The sequence below is a fragment of the Chiloscyllium plagiosum genome, unplaced genomic scaffold (assembly GCF_037043375.1).
Source record: "Chiloscyllium plagiosum isolate Xiang-an unplaced genomic scaffold, Cpla_swu_hap1 HiC_scaffold_3, whole genome shotgun sequence".
Lineage (NCBI taxonomy): Eukaryota > Metazoa > Chordata > Chondrichthyes > Orectolobiformes > Hemiscylliidae > Chiloscyllium > Chiloscyllium plagiosum.
The window spans coordinates 59,366,360-59,389,512 of NW_028270141.1; the positions used below are offsets into that span (position 1 = coordinate 59,366,360).

The following is a 23,153-nucleotide window of genomic DNA, read 5'->3' on the forward strand; positions in this document are numbered from 1 at the left end:
GGTTAGCACTGCTGCTTCACAGCGCCAGAGACCCGGGTTCAATTCCCGCCTCAGGCGACTCTCTGTGTGGAGTTTGCACATTCTCCCCGTGTCTGCGTGGGTTTCCTCCGGGTGCTCTGGTTTCCTCCCACAATCCAAAAAATGTGCAGGTTAGGTGAATTGGCCATGCTAAATTGCCCGTAGTGTTAGGTGAAGGGGTAAATGTAAGAGAATGGGTCTGGGTGGGTTACGCTTCGGCGGGTCGGTGTGGACTTGCTGGGCCGAAGGGCCTGTTTCCACACTGTAAGTAATCTAATCTAATCTAATCTAATCTGCATCCTGTCTATGTCGTGCTGCAGCCTGCAGTAGCCCTCGATACTATCAACGACACCTCCAATCTTTGTGTCATCTTCAAATTTACTAATCCACACCTCCTCCACCTCACCCAAGTCATTTATAAAAACTACAAAGAGCGGATGCCCAAGAATAGAACCCTGCGGGACATCACTCAACGCTGACCTCCAGGCAGAATGCTTTCCATCTACAACCACTCTCTGCCTTCTGTCAGCCAACCAATTCTAAATCCAGATAGTCAAATCTCCCTGTATTCCATACCTCCTGACTTTATGAATGAGCCTACCACGGGGAACCTTATCAAATTCCTTGCTAAAGTCCACATAAAGCACATCCACTGCTCGACCTTCATCGACCTGTCCTGACACCTCCTCAAAGAACTCCATAAGATTTGTGAGGCATTACCTGCCCCTCTGAAAGCCATGCTGACTGCCTTTAACCACACTATGCTTTTCCAAATAGTCATAAATCCTATCCCTCAGAATTCTTTCCAATACATTGCTGACAACAGATATTAAACTGACTGGTCTGTAATTGCCAGGGATTTCCCTATTACCTTTCTTGAAAAGAGGAACAACATTTGCTTCCCACCAATTCTCCGATATGACTCCCATGGAGAGTGAGGAAGCAAAGATCTTCGCCAGCGGCTTAGCAACCTCCTTTCTCACTTCCCAGAGTAGCCTCAGATAAATCTGGTCTGGCTCTAGGGATTTATCAATCTTAATGTTTGCCAAAATTTCCAGTACATTAACTTCAATCATGATCTGTTCAAGCCTGTATCCCAGCTGCTCAAAGTTCTCATTTACAACAAGGTCTCTTTCTTTAGTGAAAACCGAAGCAAAAACTCATTTAGGGCTTTCCCTATCTGCTCAGACTCCACACACAAGTTTCCTACGCTATCTCTTATCAGCCCTACCTTCTCCATGATCATTCTCTTATCCCTAACGTATGAATAAAATGTCTTTGGGTTCTTCTGCCAAACCTTTCTCGTGCCCTCTCCTGGCTGTCCTCAGTCCATTTCTGGGCTCCTTTCTAGCAAGCCTGTAATCTTCTAAAGCTGTGCTAGATCCTTGTTTCCCACCTTACGTAAGCTGCCGCCTTCCTTTTGACGAAAAGCTCCTCTGTTCTCATCATCCAAGGCTCCTTAATCTTACTACTACTTACCTCTCTGAGGGACAAATTTGTACATCAGTCGCAACAACTGCTCCTTAAACAGTCTCCACATATCTACTGGGCGCTTCCTATGGAACAATTGCTCCCAGTCTGTATTTCCCAACTCCTGTCTGATAGTTTCCTTTTCCCCAATTAAATATGATGCTATCTTCCCTTGGTAACTGCTCCTTCCCCTCTCCAAGGCTATGGTAAATTGTTGTTTTGGTCAATTGCAGTTGTGATCACGGTCACCAAAGTGCTCTCCCACCGTGAGATCTGACTCCTGTCCTGGCTCATTGCTGAGCACCAAATCCAAAATGACCTCTCTCCTCATTGGCCTGTCGACCTACTGAGAAAGGAAACCCTCCTGAACACACCTGACAAAAACAGCTCCATGCAAACCATCTGCACTAAGGAGGTTCCAGTCGATATTGGGAAAGTTGAAGTCACCCTAAACAACAACCCAGCTACATCTGTATTTTTCCAAACTCTGCCGGCTTATGAGTTCTTCAATCTCCCTACTGCTGTTAGGGGTCTGTAGAAACCCCCCCCAAGGAAGTGGCTGCTCCCTTGCTGTTCCTAACTTCCACCCATACTGACTCAGAAGACAAACCTTCCTCAACAATCTTCATTTCTGTAGCTGTGCTGCATTCTCTTATTAGCAATGCTACACACCATCCTATTTTTCCACTCTCCCTATTCTTTTTAAACGTTCTAAACCCTGGAGCATCTAACAACCATTCCTGTTTCTGTGACTCCCATGTCTCCGTATGGCCACAACATCGTAGTCCCAAGTACTGATCCATGCTCTAAGTTCATCACTCTTATTTCTGACACTCCTTGCATTAAAGCGCACACGCTTTAACTGATCCCTTTGTTTCACCATGTGAAAAACCTTCCCAATAGATTCACCACATCCTGTCACTGCCCCATTTAAACTACCCCCCACCCCCACCCCCCCCCCCCCCCCCCCCCCACATATGCAGCTGTGGTTCCCATCCCCCTGTCAAACTAGTTTAAACCCTAAATAACCCTAATAACTCAGGAGGTATTCTTGGGAGGTGTTGTGGGTTTGAAAACTAGCATAAGGGCACTTGAATGCTCGTAGCATTCGTAGCAAGGTCAATGAGTTAACGTCACAAATCATTGGGAATTAATATGATTTTTTAGCCATTACGGACAGAAGGTTATAGGATGGTCTTGACTGGGAGCTAAATATCATGGGGTAATTTACTATTTGGAAGGACAGACAGGAAAGTAAGGGAGGTGGTGTAGCTGTGATATTCAAAGATGACATCAGGGCGGTGCTGAGAGATGATATACATTCTGTGGTGAACAAGCTTGAATCCATTTGGGTGGAAATTAGAAGTTCTAAGAAGACAATGTCACTGACTGGTGTAGTCTATCGGCTATCAAATAATAACATCACATTGGGGTGGACGATAAACAAAGACATAATTAATGCCTGTCAAAATGGTGATTCAGTTATCATGAGGGATTTTGTGTACTTGTAGTGTTTTAGTTTTAGATTAGATTAGATTTAGATTAGATTACATTACAGTGTGGAAACAGGCCCTTCGGCCCAACAAGTCCATACCGACCCGCCGAAGCGAAACCCACCCATACCCCTACATTTACCCCTTACCTAACACTACGGGCAATTTAGCATGGCCAATTCACCTGACCCTGCACATCTTTGGACTGTGGGAGGAAACCGGAGCACCCGGAGGAAACCCACGCAGACAACACGGGGAGAATGTGCAAACTCCACACAGTCAGTCGCCTGAGGCGGGAATTGAACCCGGGTCTCTGGCGCTGTGAGGCAGCAGTGCTAACCACTGTGCCACCGTGCCGCCCACACGCCTACATGTCGATTGGTTGAACCAACTCGGTCAGGGTAGCCTTGAGGAGGAGTTCGTTTAGTGTATCCATGATGGTTTTCTTGAACAGTATGTAATGGAACCGACAAGGGAGCAAGTTATCTTGAATCTGGTCCTGTGTAATGGGATAAGAATAATTAATGACCTCATAGTTAGAGATTCTCTTGGAAGCAACGATCACAGTATGGTTGAATTTAGAATACAGATGGAGAGTGTGAAGGTACCAGGGACCTGTACTTAAACAAGGGAGACTACAATAGGATGAGGGAGGAGTTGGCTATAGTCGACTGGAAACAAATACTTTATGGTGGGACAGTTAATGAGAAGTGGAGGACTTTCAAAGCGCTCAGCAAAAGTATATTCCAGTGAAAAGGAAGGACTGTAAGGAAATGGGTAATCTGCCATATGTGCCTAAGAAAATAAGGGAGGCTATCAAATTCAAAGAGAAGATGCAGAAAGTGGCCAAGATCAGCAAGAGACTAGAAGACTGGGAAAGCTTTCAAGGTCAACAGAAAGCCACAAAAAGAGCTATAAAGAAAAGTAAGAACATGGAAAAATGACTAGCACAGAATATAAAGACAGATAGCAAATATTTCTATATATACATAAAATGAAAGAGTGACTAAAGTAAATATTGGTCCTTTTAGAGGATGAGAAGGGACATTTAATCATGGGATATGATGAAATGACCGAGCATTAAACAGCTATTTTGTGTCGGTCTTCATAGTAGAAGACATGAACAGCATGCCAGTAATTGAGAAAGAGATAAAGGTAGGTGAGAACCTGGAAACGATCATTATCACGGAACAGGTAGTGTTGAACAATCTAATGGAGCTAAGGATAAACAAGTTTCCTGGCCCTGATGGAATACATCCCAGGGTACTAAAGGAGATGGAGGGAGAAATAGTAAGTGCTCTTGAGGGAATTTTCTAAAATTTGCTGGACTCTTGGGCAGTTCCAGCAGATTGGAAAGTGGAATGTCACTATTTAAAAAGGTTGATAGACAAAAGATGGGGAATTATAGGCCGGAAGATGCTTGAGTCCATTATCGAGGAAGAAATAGCAAGGCATCTAGATAGAAAGGTAGAAGATTGAGGATGGTGGTGGAGGGTTTTTCAGACTGGAGGCCTTTGACCAATGGAGTGCCACAAGGATTGATGCTGGGTCCTCTACTTTTTGGCATTTACATAAATGATTTGGATGCGAGCATAAGAGGTACAGTTAGTAAGTTTGCAGATGACACCAAAATTGGAGGTGTAGTGGGCAGCAAAGAAGATTATCTCCGATTACAACAGGATCTTGACCAGATGGGCCAATGGCTGAGAAGTGGCAGATGGAGTTTAATTTAGATAAATGCGAGGTGCTGCATTTTGGGAAAGTAAATGTTAGCACGACTTGTACATTTTAATGGTAAGGTCCTAGGGAGTGTTGCTGAACAAAGAGACCTTGGAGTGCAGGTTCATAGCTCCTTGAAAGTAGAGTCGCAGGTAGATAGGATAGTGAAGAAGGCGTTTGGTATGCTTTCTTTTATTGGTCAGAGTATTGAGTACAGGAGTTGGGTGGTCATGTTGCGGCTGTACAGGACATTGGTTAGGCCACTGTTGGAATATTGCGTGCAATTCCGGTCTCCTTCCTATCGGAAAGATGTTGTGAAACTTGAAAGGGTTCAGAAAGGATTTGCAAGGATGTTGCCAGGGCTTGAGGATTTGAGCTATAGGGAGAGGCTGAACAGGCTGGGGCTGTTTTCCCTGGAGCATCAGAGGCTGAGGGGTGACAAAATTTACAAAATTATGAGGGGCATGGATAGGGTAAATAGGCAAAGTCTTTTCCCTGGTGTGGGGGAGTCCAGAACTAGAGGGCATAGGTTTAGGGTGAGAGGGGAAAGATATAAAAGAGATCTAAGAGGCAACTTTTTCACACAGAGCGTGGTATGTGCATGGAATGAGCTGCCAGAGGAAGTGATGGAGACTAGTACAATTGCAACATTTAAGAGGCATTTGGATGGGTATATGAATAGGAAGGGTTTGGAGGGATATGGGCTGGGTGCTGGCAGGTTTGGGGCATCTGGTCAGCATGGACGAGTAGGACCAAAGAGTCTCTTTCCATGCTGTAAATCTCTATGACTCTATAAATTGTCCTGTTGGGCAGACGCAGAATGGATTCATGAAGGGCAGCTTTGAAATTCTATGAAGATGTTACGAGCATGGTGCACAATGGGGACCCAGTAGATGTGGTACACCTAGATTTACAAAAGGCTTTCGACAAGGTGCCACTCAAGAGGCTGCTGCGTAAGATAAAGATGCATGGCGTTACGGGTAAAGTATTAGCTTGGGTAGAGGATTGGTTGACTAACAGGAAGCACAGAGTGGGTATAAATGAGTGCTACTCTGGTTGGCAATCAATGACTAGTGGTGCGCCTCAGGGACTGCAATTATTCACAATTTACATCGATGATTTGGAGTTAGGGACCACGTGTAGTGTGTCAAAGTTTGCAGATGACACTAAGGTGAGTAGCTGAGCAAAGTGTGCAGAGGACTGTGAAACTTTGCAGAGAAACTGAGATACTTTAAGTGAGGTGGGTAAAGGTCTGGCAGATGGAATACAAATGTTAATAAATGTGAAGTCATCCATTTTGGTAGAAATAGCAGAAAAAAAGATTATTACTTGAATGGTAAAATGTTGCAGCATGTGCAGAGGGACCTGGGTGTCCTTGTGCATGAATCACAAAAGGTTTGTCTGCAGGTACAACAGGTAATTAGGAAGGCAAATGGAATTTTGTCCTTCATTGCTGAAGGGATTAAATTTAAAAGCAGGGAGGTTATGTTGCAGCTTTATAGGGTGCTGGTGAGGCCACACCTGGCCTACTCCGTGCAATTTTGGTCTCCTTACTTGAGAAAGGATGTATTGGCACTGGAAGGGGTGCAGAGGAGGTTCACTAGGTTGATTCTGGAGTTGAGGGAGTTGGTTTATGAGGAGAGACTGAGTGGACTGGGATTATATTCATTGGAATTTAGAAGAATGAGGGGGAATCTTCTACAAACATATAAAATTATGAAAGGAATAAATGATAGGATGTTTCCATTGGCATGTGAAACTAGGAAAAGAGGGCATCGCCTCAAAATTATGGGAAGCAGGTTTAGTACTGAAATGAGAAGGAACTTCTCCACTCAGAGGGTTGTGAATCTAAGGAATTTCCTGCCCAGTGCATTCAGTACTTCAGTAAATGTTTTTAAAGCTAAGGTAGATTTTTTTGAACAATAAAGGAATTAAGGGTTCCAGTGAAAGGGCGGGTAACTGGGTGTGTCCACGAAAAGATCAGCCATGATCTTATTGAATGGCGGAACAGGCTCGAGGGGCCAGATGGCCTACTCCTGCTCCTAGTTGTCATGTTCTTATGTAACATGCTTTATCAAGCATGTTGCATTAACAAGTCAATGTTGCTGGAAGGCCAACTGATATCTCAACCCAGCAATAATATACGATTTTAATTTGTTTTACAAGAAAATTTGCTTTAATTTGTGGTAATGAGACTTAAAGTCATCAGAGATAATACATTCACTGCCTGGTCCATGTTTTGATCAGTAATACAAGTGGGGGTTGTGGCGTTAGCCTCCGTGAAAGCTAAATTTACCTTCATCCTAAGAGATGGAAAGAGTTACTAAAAGTTACTATGAGTAACATGGGGCAAATTAATAGGGGAACTAAAAAAATTAATTCTTCAAAGAAAAACAATTTGTATTACCTTTCAGGACTTCAGGGTATAAGACCATAAGACCATAAGAAGCAGGAGCAGAACTAGACGAATCAATCCAATGAGTTTGTTCCACCATTCGATCATGGCTGACATGTTTCTCAATTCAATTCTCATGCCTTCTCCCCCTCACCCTTAATCTCCTTATCAATCAAGAACCTATCCACCTCTGTCTTAAATACAATCAAGACAGATTGTATTTGGCCCCCACAGCATTCAGTGACATTGAGCTCCACAGATTAACTAACCTCTGTCTGAAGAAGTTCTTCCTCACCTTAATTCTAAAGGGTTTTCCCTTCTTTCTGAGGCTGTGACCTTGGGTTCTTCCCCACATCCAAAGTATCCAGGCCCCTCAGTGTACAATAAGTTTCAATGCGATCCACCTTTGACTCCATGGTGGAGTCATGACTCCCAGCACAGATCCAGAATCCTCATGACAAGCCCTTCATCCATGGGATCATTCTTGTAAACCTCCTCTGAACAGCATCCCAGGCCAGCACATCCTTTCTTAGATATAGAGCCCAAAATGTCTCGCAATATTCCAAATCCAAGTACACCTCTGCTCTCAAAATGAATGCTAACATTGCATTTGCCTTTCTAACTGCCAGCTGAACCTGCATGTTAACATTAAGAGAACCCTGACTTTAGTCTCCCAGGTCCCTTTGTTTCAGATTTCTGAAGCCTTTCCCTGCCTAGAAAATAGGAAGAGTAGAGGTTATAGACTAAGTGCATAACCTCTCACTTTCCCACATTGTATTCCATCCGTCAGTTCTTTGCCCATTCTCCTAATTGCCCAAGTCTTTCTGCAGCCTCTGCTTCCCCAAAGCACCTGCTCCTCTACCATCTGCAAATTTAACGATATTGACAAAGGACATGATGGCAAAATAATGCTAGGTCCTAACACAGACCCCTGTGGAACTCCACTAGTCACTGTCCTGTGAAATACTCCTCCATCACTCTTTACTGTCTTCTGCCAATTAGCCAATCCTCCTTCCATGCCAGTGTTTTGCTCCTAACACTTATTTTAGTCAGCTGCTTCCTCTGCAGCACGTTGTCAAAGGCCTTGTGGAAACCCAAATAGGTCATATCCACTGGCTCTCCTTTGTCTAATTTGCTCATTGTCTCCTCAAAGAATTCCATCAGATTTGTCAGGCATGACTGCCTCTTGACAAAGCCGTGCCAACTCAGCTCTATTTTACCATCCACTTCCAAGTGCTCGACAATGTCAACCTTAATCACTGATTCTAAAATCTTAGCAATGGCTGACACCAAGCTAACCAGTGTGTAAGTTCCTGTCTCTACCTCCCTCTCTTCTTAAATAGGGGTATTACATTAGCCATTTTTCAGAATGCTGGCACCCTCCCTGACTGAAAATGTGTTGCTGGAAAAGCGAAGCAGGTCAGGCAGCATCCAAGGAACAGAAGAATCAACATTTCGGGCATAAGCCCTTCCTCAGGAATGCCCGAAACGTTGATTCTCCTGTTCCTTGGATGCTGCCTGACCTGCTGCGCTTTTCCAGCAACACATTTTCAGCTCTGATCTCCAGCATCTGCAGCCCTCACTTTACCCTCCCTGACTCCAGTGTTTCCTGAAAGATCATCGCCAATGCCTTTCCAATCTCTTATCTCAATGCTTCAGCGTGAATGAGGTAAATAGTTACTTCTTGAAAGCAAAAAGTACAACCAATTTGAGCACAGCAAGCTCCCACAAACAGCAATGTGATAATCTATTACATCACTTGGACTTGAGAATATACATTCTTCTGACTCAAAATTGTGAAAGACAAAATGAGCTCATGTGGCATTTTATAATTCATTAAAAAATGGAAAAAAATAGGAGATGCAGGAGAATTGTATCTGAATGAACAGATTGGTCACTTGGTACTGAAACTACCAAAACCACACAGTAAAATAACATAAAACAGGAATTACAATGAAGCAGCCTCATGCTATGATAAAGGTATATTGACGTACTGAATATTCTCTTTTTCTCTCTCCAGCTTCTTAGAAAATTAGAGAATGAGTTGGATAACTTCTTTCTCTCAGCTGGCTGTGACTCAGCTCAGTTCAAATAAATATTCAAAACAAAATCTAATGCATTTCTGTGAATTTTTTAACATAAATACTCAAAATAATTAAATATTTTCATAGTGATCCATAAATACCAAAAATTTGATGTGTTAATGATACGGTGGAATTTATAGAGTGGTGAATCCAGAACTAGCTTGAAGGTAGAAAACTGAGGGTGATAGTGGAGGGTTGGTTTTCAGACTGGAGGCCTGTGACCAACAGTGTGCCACAAGGGTTGGTGCTTGGTCCACTACTTTTTGTCATTTATATAAGTGAGTTGGATGTGAACAAAGAAGATGTAATTAGTAAGTTTGCAGATGACACCAAAATTGGAGGTGTAGTGGACAGAAAAGAAGGTTAAAATCTTCGAGGAGAAAGTGAGGACTGCAGATGCTGGAGATCAGAGCTGAAAATGTGTTGCTGGAACAGCGCAGCAGGTCAGGCAGCATCCAAGGAACAGGAGAATCGACATTTCGGGCATGATTCCTGAAGAAGGGCTTATGCCCGAAAGGTCGATTCTCCTGTTCCTTGGATGCTGCCTGACCTGCTGTGCTGTTCCAGCAACACATTTTCAGCTCTGATCTGCAGTCCTCACTTTCTCCTCTAAGATTTTAACCTACTGCGAATCCTCTTACAAGGATGCCTTCCTTGAAGAAGCTCTCTTCCTCCCTCTACAAGGATTTCAGTGAGTCCCTCTCTCACTGCACACCCCAGGTCATCTCCTCTGCACAGAAGCTCTTCAGCCACGTTCTCAAACAGACTCGCTACCACAGCCACATCTCCTTCCTCAGCACCTGCCTACGGAACCGACTGATTCCGCACGGACTCCGGACTACGTTCCGACCAACAAAATTTGGACCCAACCAGGACAACCAGTACCTACAACAAATCCGAAGCCTCCAGCAACAGACCTCCCTCCGGATCCTCCGCTCCACACTTGCAGCCATGCGCCGCTACCTACATTCCCTGCAATTAGACCTACCCCAGCTCAGGACAACACTCTCACAGACCTGCAAAGGACCTCTACTGTTCTTCATCCACAGAAGAATCCATACACTAAACAAACATTTCTTCTTAGCCATATCGGAAATTAAAGACAGTAAGTACCAAAAACTTTCATGTACTTACCCCCACATTCCTGAAGAAGGGCATATGCCCGAAACGTCGATTCTCCTGTTCCTTGGATGCTGCCTGACCTGCTGCGCTGTTCCAGCAACACATTTTCAGAAAAGAAGGTTACCTCAGATTACAACAGGACTTGATTAGATGAGCCAATGGGCTGAGGAGTGGAAGATGGAGTTTAATTTAGATAAATGTGAGGTGCTGCATTTTAGAAAGGCAAATCAGGGCAGGACTTCTACACTTAATGGCAACATGATGGGAATGTTGCTGAACAAAGAGACCTTGGAGTGCAGGTTCATTTTTCCTTGAAAATGGAGTCTCACAGGAAGATAGGATAGTGAAGAAGGCATTGGTATATGCTTGCCTTTATTTGATAGCATCATTATCAATGTCAGAGAAACTCCGGAATCTGCACTGACTGTGATTAATTGTTTCATTTAACCTGCAAGGTCTATTGGCAGGACAAGAGGCAGATGAATATCCCAAAGCAGAGATTGTTTGGCAGACTGTAAAAGACTTCATCCTTGAGCTGATAATGAAATTTGATATTTTGGTTCCTGTGGGCATAACTCATTCAGTACAAATATACAACTATTCTGCTGGAATTGATTGTCTGTGCAGACTGCATTTGACATATTGTAGAAAAAATGTTTAAAGGTTGCCTTTTATGATCACAGACTTTGAGCTTGTTTTATATTTTGATTCAACTCACAATATCTTAGAAGCAGCTGTGGGCTCCATGAAAACCTATTTTGAGCTTCTCATGCCATTTTTAGCATCTTGATTTACAGTTATTCTTCAAGTTGTAGCAGGTGGTTTTATTTACTTTTGTGGTTAACTATAATTAAACTTTCTTTTTGACAAATACTGTCTGTACCATCCTCATATAAATTCTGATAATACTAAAAGTATAACCTGTAAACTACGAAGGAAGCTACTGATGGTGTTAATATACTCAGTGACATAGAATATACTTCACCCAACACTGGCATATGCATGTTTAATGTTATCTCTGTGCTTGTCTAAAAATATTGCAGATTCCATATTCAAAATATGAATATCACCAGCTGAAGTTCTGTATTTTTATAATTCAAGTAATCTTGACATTTTAACACAAGCCTGTATTTATGTGATTTTTGTATCACTGTTTGTATCTACCACCTTTTAAGACAAAATAGATGGATTGTATTTAGTAGGTCACTACTTCTACTGGGGATATTCCCATTCATCATGGAAAAACATTATAAATCCTTTATGTCCATCTGGAAAATATTTAGTGACCAATCTGAAAGATGGAGTGAGAGAAAGGAAAAATTAGGGAATGCTTGACAGCAAATAGGTAAGAAAGGCCAGTAGAAGTAGTGAGAAAAAAAATCATTTTAGAAATTTAAAATTCTGTATTCTCTTCAGTAAATGGTTTTACATGTCAGTTTTTATAGAAGGATCAGCATACAAAAGAATTCTATGAGGAGAAAGTGAGGTCTGCAGATGCTGGAGATCAGAGCTGAAAATGTGTTGCTGGAACAGCGCAGCAGGTCAGGCAGCATCCAGGGAACAGGAGAATCGACGTTTCGGGCATAAGCCCTTCTTCCTGAAGAAAGGCTTATGCCCGAAACGTCGATTCTCCTGTTCCCTGGATGCTGCCTGACCTGCGCTGTTCCAGCAACACATTTTCAGTACAAAAGAATTCTAGTCAGGGTTTGTATATTGATGCAGAATTTGAAACAGAAAAAGTGATGCATCTTTGATAAGTAGATTAAAATATAAACTGCAGAGTGAAACACATTTTGATGAGTAAGTGGAGCGTGTAATTTACAACATTACTTGTTTTTAATTACATGGTTCCCTAATAAATGAGGACACAGCAATGACTGAGACTTGGCTGCAAGATTGACAGCTCAACATTCCTGGTAACAGGGTATTCAAATGAGTTTGGGGAGTGGAAGATCGCAGTTTTGATCAAGGAATCAATTATAGTAGTGTGGATGGGCATAATCTTGGAAGAATCATCAAATGAAGCCATATGAGTAGAAGTAAAAAGTACAAAAGGGACACCGGTATTGTTTGTGTTCTATAATGTACAAAACTTTCAAGGAGAGAGGGGATTAAACGTCATTAAATTTTGCAAAAATAAGAATAAGAAGACTAAATAATAATAAGAAGGGATTGTTTAACTACCATATATACTCGTGTATAGGTCAAGTTTTGAAGACCACTTTTTTAAGCTGAAATTAGGGTTTGACTTATACATAAGGTATTGGTTTCGAGGGGATGAAATTCATGCTTGGCATGAGTCAAAAATGAACAAACAAGAGCCAGATCTCTATATAAAATAATAAACAACAAAAGGAAAAAGAATTATGACCATTATTGAATATTTATCTACAAAATAACTTTCTCCATTCTGCCTGCTGTGTTAGAATAGTACTATCATACCGCATTCCAGTTACCAGTACCATAAAGTGCATGTAGATTTACACATATGTACAAACGTTAATAGGCACACCAGCAGGAGGTCAGGCCATCAATCAGGAGTCTTTATATAACATATAATTCATGAAATAAAAACAGAGGAGCAGTAAAAACAAAATAAAAGACTGATAGTTTTATGCGATTTTTTAAAAATAAAATACTAATAACAATTACATCAAAAAACTCTTCTCACCGTATTGCACAAATATTATGGGAGGGCTGCTTAAAAACAAAAGCTACCAGTACATGTAAAAGTTCATCAGAATCCTTCAAATTCACTGTCCTCATCAGTTGCACCACTGAATAATTCATTCCAGTTGTCTGGGTCAAGCATATCACTGTATGGATCATCTTCATCTGCACTCATCAACTGCTTTGTCATCACTTCCATCTGACCATAAATAGTCATGCTCTGTACCATCTAAAGGATTAGAAATTCCACATTTTTTAAAGGCTTTCACAATAATTTCAGTTTTCATCTTCCAGTACTCGACAATCCACTCACATACAGTTGCAAGTAATGACGCATGCATGTTGCCACCCTTTGTGAAGCTTTTTTACCCTTCTTGCATCCAAGTGTTCCATTTCTTTCATACTAAGGTCCTCAAAAGATTTATTGATGCTAACATCTAGTGGCTGCACCATGTTCGTAAAGCCTCCAGGAATCATTGCAATTTCACTGAGTTCTTAACATACCCTAAACCAGCAAGCTTTTTTTCCTTTCTAAGTCCACCTGGTCGCACTTTGCAGATCTCCCTGATCCAAGTCTTGCATCCACCTTCATCCATCCACCCTTTTTCATGGTCGAGGGCCACAATGCCTTTAGGAAATTTTCAGAGTTTTCTGCTTAAAAATCACCATAGGCTTAACTTTATTCCATGTGCCATACGACCAAGTACTATGGTGAATTAACTCCTTTCTTGGCCAGTGGTCTTAACCAAAGCTATTTTTGCTCCAATCTTGTCCATAGTTCTGGTCCCTGGCATATTAGAGTTCATTGGGATTTTGTCCATATAGCCGATGCATGAGAGACTGAATCCATTTTTCTTCTGACTTCTGATTACAAATCAGTAGAACCCAATTAACTTATCATTTAAGTTCTATTGGTACATGTTGGGCAATCTTGGTTTTCTGTCTAGGCTACCGTGGCATGGTATTGCAGGTATTGTATTTGAATCAAAAAATGTGCAAACCGTTTAAGGCTGTTTATATGGTCAGGAAGAGACCCCTTCACTTGGAGGTCACCATTGTTACCTAGCCAGGTAATGAAACATCTGGCTATCAAACCTACAGCTCAGTGAGCAAACCTATACCCTAAACCTCAACCTGAGCTACAAACCTTGCAGACCCCTGATAAGCTAGGGTAGACTTACACACGAGGTGTATGAAAAATACCAGATTTTTTGACCAAAGATCATGAGATCAGCCTATACACAAATACATGTGGTATCCAATTTGTTTTTCAATTCACTTGTGGAAGTTGGGCATTGCTGGCTGGCCAGCATTGATAGCCGATCCTTACTTGCCCTTGAGATGGTGGTGAGCTGCCTTCTTGAATCACTGCAGTCCACTTGCTGTGGGTTGACCCACAATGCTGGTAGGGAGGGAATTCCAGGATTTTGACCCAACGATGGTGAAGGAATAGCGGTATATTTCCAAGTCAGGGTGGTGAGTAGCTTGGAGGGGAACTTGCAGGTGGTAGTGTTCCCAAGTACTTGCTACTCTCGTCCTTCTAGATGGACGTGGTTGTGGGTTTGGAAGGTGCTGTCTTGGGATCTTTAGTCAGTTTCTGCAGTGCAGCTTGTACACACTGCTGCTACTGAGTGCCGATGGTGGGGATATTTAATGTTTGTAGATATGGGATCAATCAAGTGGATTCCTTTGTCATAAAGTCATAGAGATGTACAGCTTGGAAAGAGAGCCTTTGGTCCAACTTGTCCATGCGACCAGATATCCCAGCCTAATCTAGTCCCATTTGCCAGCACTTGGCCCATATCCCTCTAAACCCTTCCTATTCATATACCCATCCAGATGCCTTTTAAATGTTGCAATTGTACCAGCCACCACCATTTCCTGTGGCAGCTCATTCCATACATGCACCACCCTCTGTGAAAAAGTTTCCCCTCAGGTCACTTTTATATCTTTCCCCTTTCACGCTAAACCTATGCCCTGTAATTCGGGACTCTCCCACCCCAAGGGAAAGACTTTGTTTATTTATCCTATCCATGTCCCTCATGATTTTTTAAACCTCTATGAGGTCACCCCTCAGCCTTCAACGCTCCAGGGAAAACAGCCCCAGCCTATTCAGTCTCTCCCATGGCTCAAATCCTCCAACATTGGCAGCATCCTTGTAAATCTTTTCTGAGCCCTTTCAAGTTTCACATCATCCTTCCGATAGGAAGAAGACCATAATTGCACGCAATATTCCAACAGTGATCTGACCAACGTCCTGTACACCTGCAACATGACTTCCCAACTCCTGTACTCAATACTCTGACCAATAAAGTAAAGGATACCAACACCTTCTTCATTATCCTATCTACCTATGACTCCACTTTCAAGGAGCTATGAATCTGCACTCCAAGGTCTCTTTGTTCAGCAACACTCCCTAGGACCTTGCCATTAAGTGTATAAGTCCTGCTAAGATTTGCTTTCCCAAAATGCAGCACCTCACTATTATCTAAATTAACCTCTATCTGTCACTCCTTAGCCCATTGGCCCATCTGGTCAAGATCCTGTTGTAATCTGAGGTGGTCATGATTTGGAGATGCTGGTGTTGGACTGGGGTGTACAAAGTTAAAAATCACACAACACGAGGTTATAGTCCAACAGGTTTAAATGGAAGCACTATTGTTGTGGGCGGCACGGTGGCACAGTGCCAGTGCCTCGCAGCGCCAGAGACCCGGGTTCAATTCCCGACTCAGGCGACTGACTGTGTGGAGTTTGCACGTTCTCCCCGTGTCTGCGTGGGTTTCCTCCGGGTGCTCCGGTTTCCTCCCACAGTCCAAAGATGTGCAGGTTAGGTGAATTGGCCATGCTAAATTGCCCGTAGTGTTAGGTAAGGGGTAAATGTAGGGGTATGGGTGGGTTTCGCTTCGGCGGGTCGGTGTGGACTTGTTGGGCCGAAGGGCCTGTTTCCACACTGTAATCTAATCTAATCTAATCTAATCTAATCTAATCTAATCTAATCACTAGCTTTCTGAGTACTGCTTCTTCAGATGGTTGTGGAGTGCACGATTGTAAGATAGAGAATTTATAGCAAAAGTGTACAGTGTGAACTCTCACTGTAAACCTTTGCAATAAATTGTGTCTTACATTCTCATACTTCATAACGACCTGATGAAGGAGCAGCGATCCAAAAGCTAGTACGTCCAAATAAACCTGTTGGACTGTAACCTGGTGTTGTGTAATCTGAGGTAACCTTCTTCACTGTCCATTACATTTCGAATTTTGGTGTCTTCTGCAAACTTACTCACTATACCTCCTATGCTCACATTGAATTCATTTATATAAATGATGAAAAGTAGAGGACCCAGCACTGATCCTTGTGACACGCCATTGGTCACAGGCCTCCAGTCTGAAAAACAACTGTCACCACCCTCTGTCTTCTACCTTTGAGCCAAATGCCTAGTTCTCCCTGTATTCCGTGAGATCTAATCTTGCTAACTGATCTCCCTTGTCGAACGCCTTACTGAAGTCAATATAGATCACATCCACCACTCTGCCCTCATCAATCCTCTTTGTAACTTTTTTTTAAAAACTCAGTCAAGTTCGTGAGACATGATTTCCCATGCACAAAGCTATGTTGACTATCCCTAATCAGTTGTTGCTTTTCCAAATACTTGTAAATCCTGTCCCTCAGGATTCCCTCCAACAACTTGCCCACCGCCGATGTCAGGCTCACCAGTCTATAGTTCACCGTCTTGTCCTTACCATCTTTCTTAAGTAATAGTACCACATTTGGCAGCCTCCAGTCTTCTGGCACATCACCTGTGATTATCGATGATGCAAATATCTCCATAAGGGACCCAGCAATCACTTCCCTAGCTTCCCACAGCATTCTAGAGTACACCTGATCAGGTCCTGGGGATTTATCTATCTTTGTGTTTTAAGACACCCAGCACTTCCTCCTCTGTGATATGGACATTTTTCAAGATGTTATCATCTATTTCCCCACATTCCATATCTTCCTTGTCTTTATCCGCAATAAACACTGATACAAAATGCAAATTTAGTATCTCCACCTATCTCCTATGGCTCCACACAAAAGGCTGCCTTGCTGATCTTTGAGGGGCCCTATTCGCTCCCTAGTTACCCTTTTGTCCATAATGTAGTTGTAAAAATCCTTTGGATTCTCCTTAACTCTATTTACCAAAGGTATCTCATGTCCCCTTTTTGCCCTCCTGATTTCTCTCTTAAGTATACTGCTGCTGCCTTTATACTCCTCTAAGGATTCACTCGATCTATCCTGTCTATACTTTACATATGCTTCCTTCTTTTTCTTAACCAAACCCTCAATTTCTCTAATCATCCAGCATTCCCTGCACCTACCAGCCTTTCCATTCACCCTGACAGGAATATATTGTCTCTGGACTCTCGTTATCTCATTTCTGAAGGCTTCCCATTTTCCAGCTGTCCCTTTACCTGCGAACATCTGCCCTCAGTCAGCTTTCGAAAGTTCTTGTCTACTATCGTCAAAATTTGCCTTCCTCCAATTTAGAACTTCAACTGAGAGATCTTGTCTGTCCTTTTCCATCGCTGTTTTAAAACTAATAGAATTATGGTCGCTGCCCCCAAAATGCTCCCCCACTGACGCCTCAAGTCACCTGCCTGAAGCGTAGGTCAAATTTTGCACCTTCTCTAGTAGGTACATCCACATATGGTCCTGGATGGTGTCAAGCCGCTTGAGTGTCGTTGCCACTACACCCATCCAGCAAGTGGGGAGTATTCCATTACATTCCTGACTTATGCTTTGTAGATGGTGATAGACCTTGGGGTGTCAGAAGATGAGTTACTCATCGCAATACCCCTAGTCTCTGACCTGCCCTTGTAACCACTGTGTTTATGTGGTGAGTCCAGTTGAGTTTCTGGTCAATGTTAACCCCAAGGATTTGACATTGGGAGAACTCAGTGATGGAATGTCAAGGGGTGGTGGTTAGTGTCTCTTATTGTTGACGATCATTGTCTAGCATTTTTGTGAGGTGCTTGCCAGTTGTCTCCTCAAGCCTGGATATTGTCCAGATCTTGTTGCATTTGAGCACAGACTGGTTTAGGATCTGAGGAGTTGTGAATGGTGATGTACAGTATACAGTCATTGACGAACATCCCCACTTCTGACCTTATGACAGAGGGAAGATCATTGATGAAGCAGCTGAAGATTGTTGGGCCTAGGACACTGCCTTGAAGGACTCCTGCAGAGATGTCCTGGAACTGAGATGACTGTCCCTCCATGACCACAACCATCTTCCTTTGTGTCAGGTATGACACTCTAACCAGCGGAGTGTTTGCCCCCTTATACCCATAATTCCAGTTTTGCTAGGGCTTCTTGATGCCATATTCAGTCTAATACAGCCTTGATGTCAAGGGCTGTCACTCTCCCCTCACTTCTGGAATTCAGTCTTTTGTCCATGTTTGAACCAAGGCTGTAATGAGATCAGGAACTGAGTGACCCTGGCGAAACCCAAACTGGGCATCACTGAGCAGGTGGTTGCTGAGCAGGTACTGCTTGATAGCACTTTTGGTGACACTTGCCATTGCTTTACTGATGATGGAGAGTAGACCGATTGAGCAGTAATTGGCCGGGTTGAATTTGTCCTGCTTTTTGTGTACAAGAAACCTGGGCAATTTTCCACAGGGTCAGGTTGATGCCGGCGTTGTAACTGTATTGGAAGAGCTTGGCAAGTTCTGGAGCACACATCTTCAGTACTATTGCTGGAATGCTATCAGGACCAGTTTCTAATCCAAACTACTAAATCACCCTCAATTCCATGCCTCTGCATTTTATCCAACAGCCTACCATGTAGAACCTTATCAAAGGCTTTACTGAAGTCCATGTATACCACATCAACTGCCCCACCCTCATCTACATGCTTGGTCACCTTCTGAAAAAACTGAGGTTTGTGAGACACGACCTGGCCTTGACGAAACCATGTTGACTAAATGAAATCAAATTGTTGCTTGCTAGATGATTATAAATATTATCTCTTATAATCCTTTCCTACAACAGAAGTAAGGCTCACCGGTCTATAATTACCTGGATCACCTCTACTGCCCTCCTTGAACAAGGGCACAACATTTGCAATCTGCAGTCCCCTGGTACTAGACCTGTAGACAACGATGACTCAAATATCAACGCCAAGGGCTCTGCTATTTCCTTCCTAGCTTCCCGGAGAATCCTTGGATAAATCCCATCCAGCCCAGGGGACTTGTCTACTTTCACTCCTTCTAGAATTGATAACACCTCTTCCTCATTCTTCTCCTCAACAATATTCTTCTTTTCCTGACTGAAAACCGATGAGAAATGTTAGTTTAGCACCTCTCTGATCACCACAGGATCCAAACTCAACTTCCCACTTCTGTCTTTGACTGGCCCTATTCCTACCCTAATTATCCTTTTATTCCTCACATACCTATAGAAAGCTTTAGGGTTTCTATTTGCTAAAGACTGCTCATGTCCTCTCTTTGCTCTTAACTCTTTAAATGCTTCCTAACTCTCCATCGCCTCATCTGAACCATCTTGCCTCATCAACACATAAGCCTCCTTCTTCTTAGCAAGAGATGCAATTTCTGTAGTAAACCGCGGTTCCCTTACCTTATCACTTCCTCCCTGCCTGACAGGGACATACATATCAAGGACACGCAATATCTGTTCCTTAAACCAGTTCCACATTTCCATTCTCTGCATCCCCTGCATTTTGTTACCCCATTCTATGCATCCTAATTCTTGCCTAATCACATTATAATTGCCCTTGTCCCATCGATAACTCTTGACCTGTGGCATGTACCAATCCCTTTCCATCGCTAAACTAAACATAACTGAATTATTGCAGTTATATTCTTTAGGGCTTGATAGTGGAATTGAAACCTCCACCCAGAGTACATTTTGTGCCCTTGCCACCCTCGGTACTTCCTCCAAGTGTTGTTCAACACAGAGGAGTACTGCTTCATCAGCCGAAGGAGGACAGTATGTGGTAATCGGTAAGAGGTTTCCTTGCTAATGTTTAACCTGAAGCCATGAGACTTCATGGGGTCTGGTGTTGATGTGAAAGACTCCCAGGGCAACTACTTCCTGACTGTATACTGCTGGCACGTCTGCTAGGTCTGTCCTGCTGGTGGGACAGGACATATCCAGGGATGGTAATGGTGGTGTCTGGGGTGTTATCTGTATGGTGTGATTCCATAAGAATGACTGTGTCAGGCTGTTGCTCGTCAATTTTGGCACTCTTCCCCCCCCCCCCCCCCCCCCCCCAGGTGTTGATAAGGAGGACTTTGCATGGCTGTTTGTTTTTGCCATCGTCTTTTCAGGTTCCAAGGTCGATGCCAGCTGGTCCATCTGGTTTCATTTCTTTATGACTTTCTAGTAGTTGATGCAATTGAGTGGTTTGCTCGGCATTTGAGGGCAGTTGAGTGTCAACCACAACTAAGTTAATTCTAGTGTACAAAGTGAGGAGAAAGCATAACACTTGGAACTGCATCTAGGGGAACATTCTAAACAGTGCAGAGAAAGACTAACATGGAGGGAGAGGTCTGGACTGAATATTTGAAGATTATGCAGATAGAAGGTAGGGGCTTGGAGGTAGTGACCATAGCTGAGGACAGTTACAAAAACAAAATAAGGATGAGCTGAGAAATAAAATTCCAAATTGTGGAAAGGCTAATTTTATTAAAATAATATACAATTTAACCTAGAGGAAGAGGAGTAACTACTTGTGCAAATAAAATAAACATCTTATGACTGATATTGAAGACATAATATGTAAGAGTCTAGAGTATAAAAATGCCAGGGGAAAACAATAAAAAGGAAACTAGGAAAACCAGGAGAGTGCATGAGAAAGCATTGGTGGGCATAAAGGGGCTTTTAAGTCTGTAAAGTACAAAAGAATAATGAGAAAGAGGACGTACTATAGAGGTTATCTGTTTGTGGGCCTAATGAAATGGGCACAATTGTTAATAAATACTTTGCATCAGTCTTGACAAAAGAAATAGTGACCCTGATGCAGACATCAGATTGTAAGACTGTGAAATGTTAGCAGAAATTAATATGAACAGAAAGGATGTATGAGCAGGGTTAGCAGCCTTAAAAGTAGATAAATCTGCAAGGCCAGTTGAGAAGTATTTGAGGATTTTCATAAATATGTTCACCTTTATATTACTTTACCCTTTACATCTTAATGATTGAGTTATAGTAATAAAGGTTTAAACTGTGATATTAACAAATAATTTTGACAATATTTATTTGTTCTCTTAGGATTATAAAGATACATTGATATCAAACTATTATGTAAGTAATAATATCCAATTAAAATCTTCTGTTGAGAATTTAAGAAAGAATGATTGTCAATGTCATAATGTGGTTCACAATGATGCCAACCTTGGTCGCTATCTCTCTCATCCTACGCTCGAGCAATTCCATGCAACTGGAAATGTTGGGGTAGAGACTGAGATTTCGATGATTGAGTATCTGAGTGATCCTGAATTTAAAGTGGTAAACACAAAGGATTTTTATTTCTGCATTGGACTGTAATAAGAGGACTCTAAGCCAATATATCCCTTAATGAAAATATTCTAACCATGAACAATAGCTGAACCACAGAAAATATTTGTAAAGCAAGCATAAATCTCCTGCAGTAACTTTGTTTTGAAAAAAGATTTATCCTTAGCCCCATCTTATTGCTTATGCTACCCACCAGCAACATCATTGATTTCCAGAGATACCTGTCTCTCTTCCTTTAACTCTGTCTTTCTCTCAGTCTCTCATTTCCTTTTGCTTTGCTCTCTCTCTCGCTCCTCTCCCTCCGCGCTCTCTCTCCTCTCCCCCCCCGCGCTCTCTCCTCTCCCCCCCCGCGCTCTCTCCTCTCCCCCCCCGCGCTCTCTCCTCTCCCCCCCCCGCGCTCTCTGCACTCCCCACCCCCGTGCTCTCTCCTCTCCCCCCCGCCCCCGTGCTCTCTCCTCTCCCCCCCGCCCCCGTGCTCTCTCCTCTCCCCCCCCGCGCTCTCTCCTCTCCCCCCCCGCGCTCTCTCCTCTCCCCCCCCGCGCTCTCTCCTCTCCCCCCCCGCGCTCTCTCCTCTCCCCCCCCGCGCTCTCTCCTCTCCCCCCCCGCGCTCTCTCCTCTCCCCCCCCGCGCTCTCTCCTCTCCCCCCCCGCGCTCTCTACTCTCCCCCCCCGTGCTCTCTCCTCTCCCCCCCCGCGCTCTCTCCTCTCCCCCCCGCGCTCTCTCCTCTCCCCCCGCGCTCTCTCCTCTTCCCCCCCCCCGCGCTCTCTCCTCTCCCCCACCCCCCCCGCGCTCTCTCCTCTCCTCCCCCCCCCGCGCTCTCTCCTCTCCCCCCCCCGCTCTCTCCTCTCCCCCCCGTGCTCTCTCCTCTCCCCCCCGCGCTCTCTCCTCTCCCCCCCCGCGCTCTCTCCTCTCCCCCCCCCGCGCTCTCTCCTCTCCCCCCCCCGCGCTCTCTCCTCTCCCCCCCCGCGCTCTCTCCTCTCCCCCCCCCGCGCTCTCTCCTCTCCCCCCCGCGCTCTCTCCTCTCCCCCCCCGTGCTCTCTCCTCTCCCCCCCGCGCTCTCTCCTCTCCCCCCCGCGCTCTCTCCTCTCCCCCCGCGCTCTCTCCTCTCCCCCCGCGCTCTCTCCTCTCCCCCCCCCGCGCTCTCTCCTCTCCCCCACCCCCCCCGCGCTCTCTCCTCTCCTCCCCCCCCCGCGCTCTCTCCTCTCCCCCCCCCGCTCTCTCCTCCCCCCCCCCGCGCTCTCTCCTCTCCCCCCCCCGCTCTCTCCTCCCCCCCCGCGATCTCTCCTCTCCCCCCTCGCGCTCTCTCCTCTCCCCCACCCCCCCCGCGCTCTCTCCTCTCCCCCCGCGATCTCTCCTCTCCCCCCCCGCGCTCTCTCCTCTCCCCCACCCCCCCGCGCTCTCTCCTCTCCTCCCCCCCCGCGCTCTCTCCTCATCCCCCCGCGCTCTCTCCTCATCCCCCCCGCGCTCTCTCCTCATCCCCCCCGCGCGCTCTCCTCTCCCCCCCGCGCTCTCTCTCCTCTCCCCCCCGCGCTCTCTCTCCTCTCCCCCCGCGCTCTCTCTCCTCTCCCCCCGCGCTCTCTCTCCTCTCCCCCCGCGCTCTCTCTCCTCTCCCCCCGCGCTCTCTCTCCTCTCCCCCCGCGCGCGCTCTCCTCTCCCCCCGT

General features: G+C 44.4%; 1 protein-coding gene across 7 annotated transcripts in view; it reads left to right on the forward strand.

The window, feature by feature from the left end:
• Positions 1-23,153, forward strand: part of mpv17 (mitochondrial inner membrane protein MPV17) — a 101,336-nt gene that overhangs the window by 64,671 nt on the left and 13,512 nt on the right. For 5 of the 7 annotated variants that reach the window (XM_087979802.1, XM_087979801.1, XM_087979799.1 and 2 more), the window contains exon 6: positions 21,247-21,279. The exons of 1 other annotated variant lie outside the window; for it this stretch is intronic. In XM_087979802.1, coding sequence (XP_087835928.1) covers positions 21,247-21,279 — 33 coding nt within the window. Of the gene's footprint in view, positions 1-9,115; positions 9,206-21,246; positions 21,280-23,153 lie in introns of those variants that run through there. One more of the 7 variants, XM_087979803.1, reaches the window with a different exon arrangement.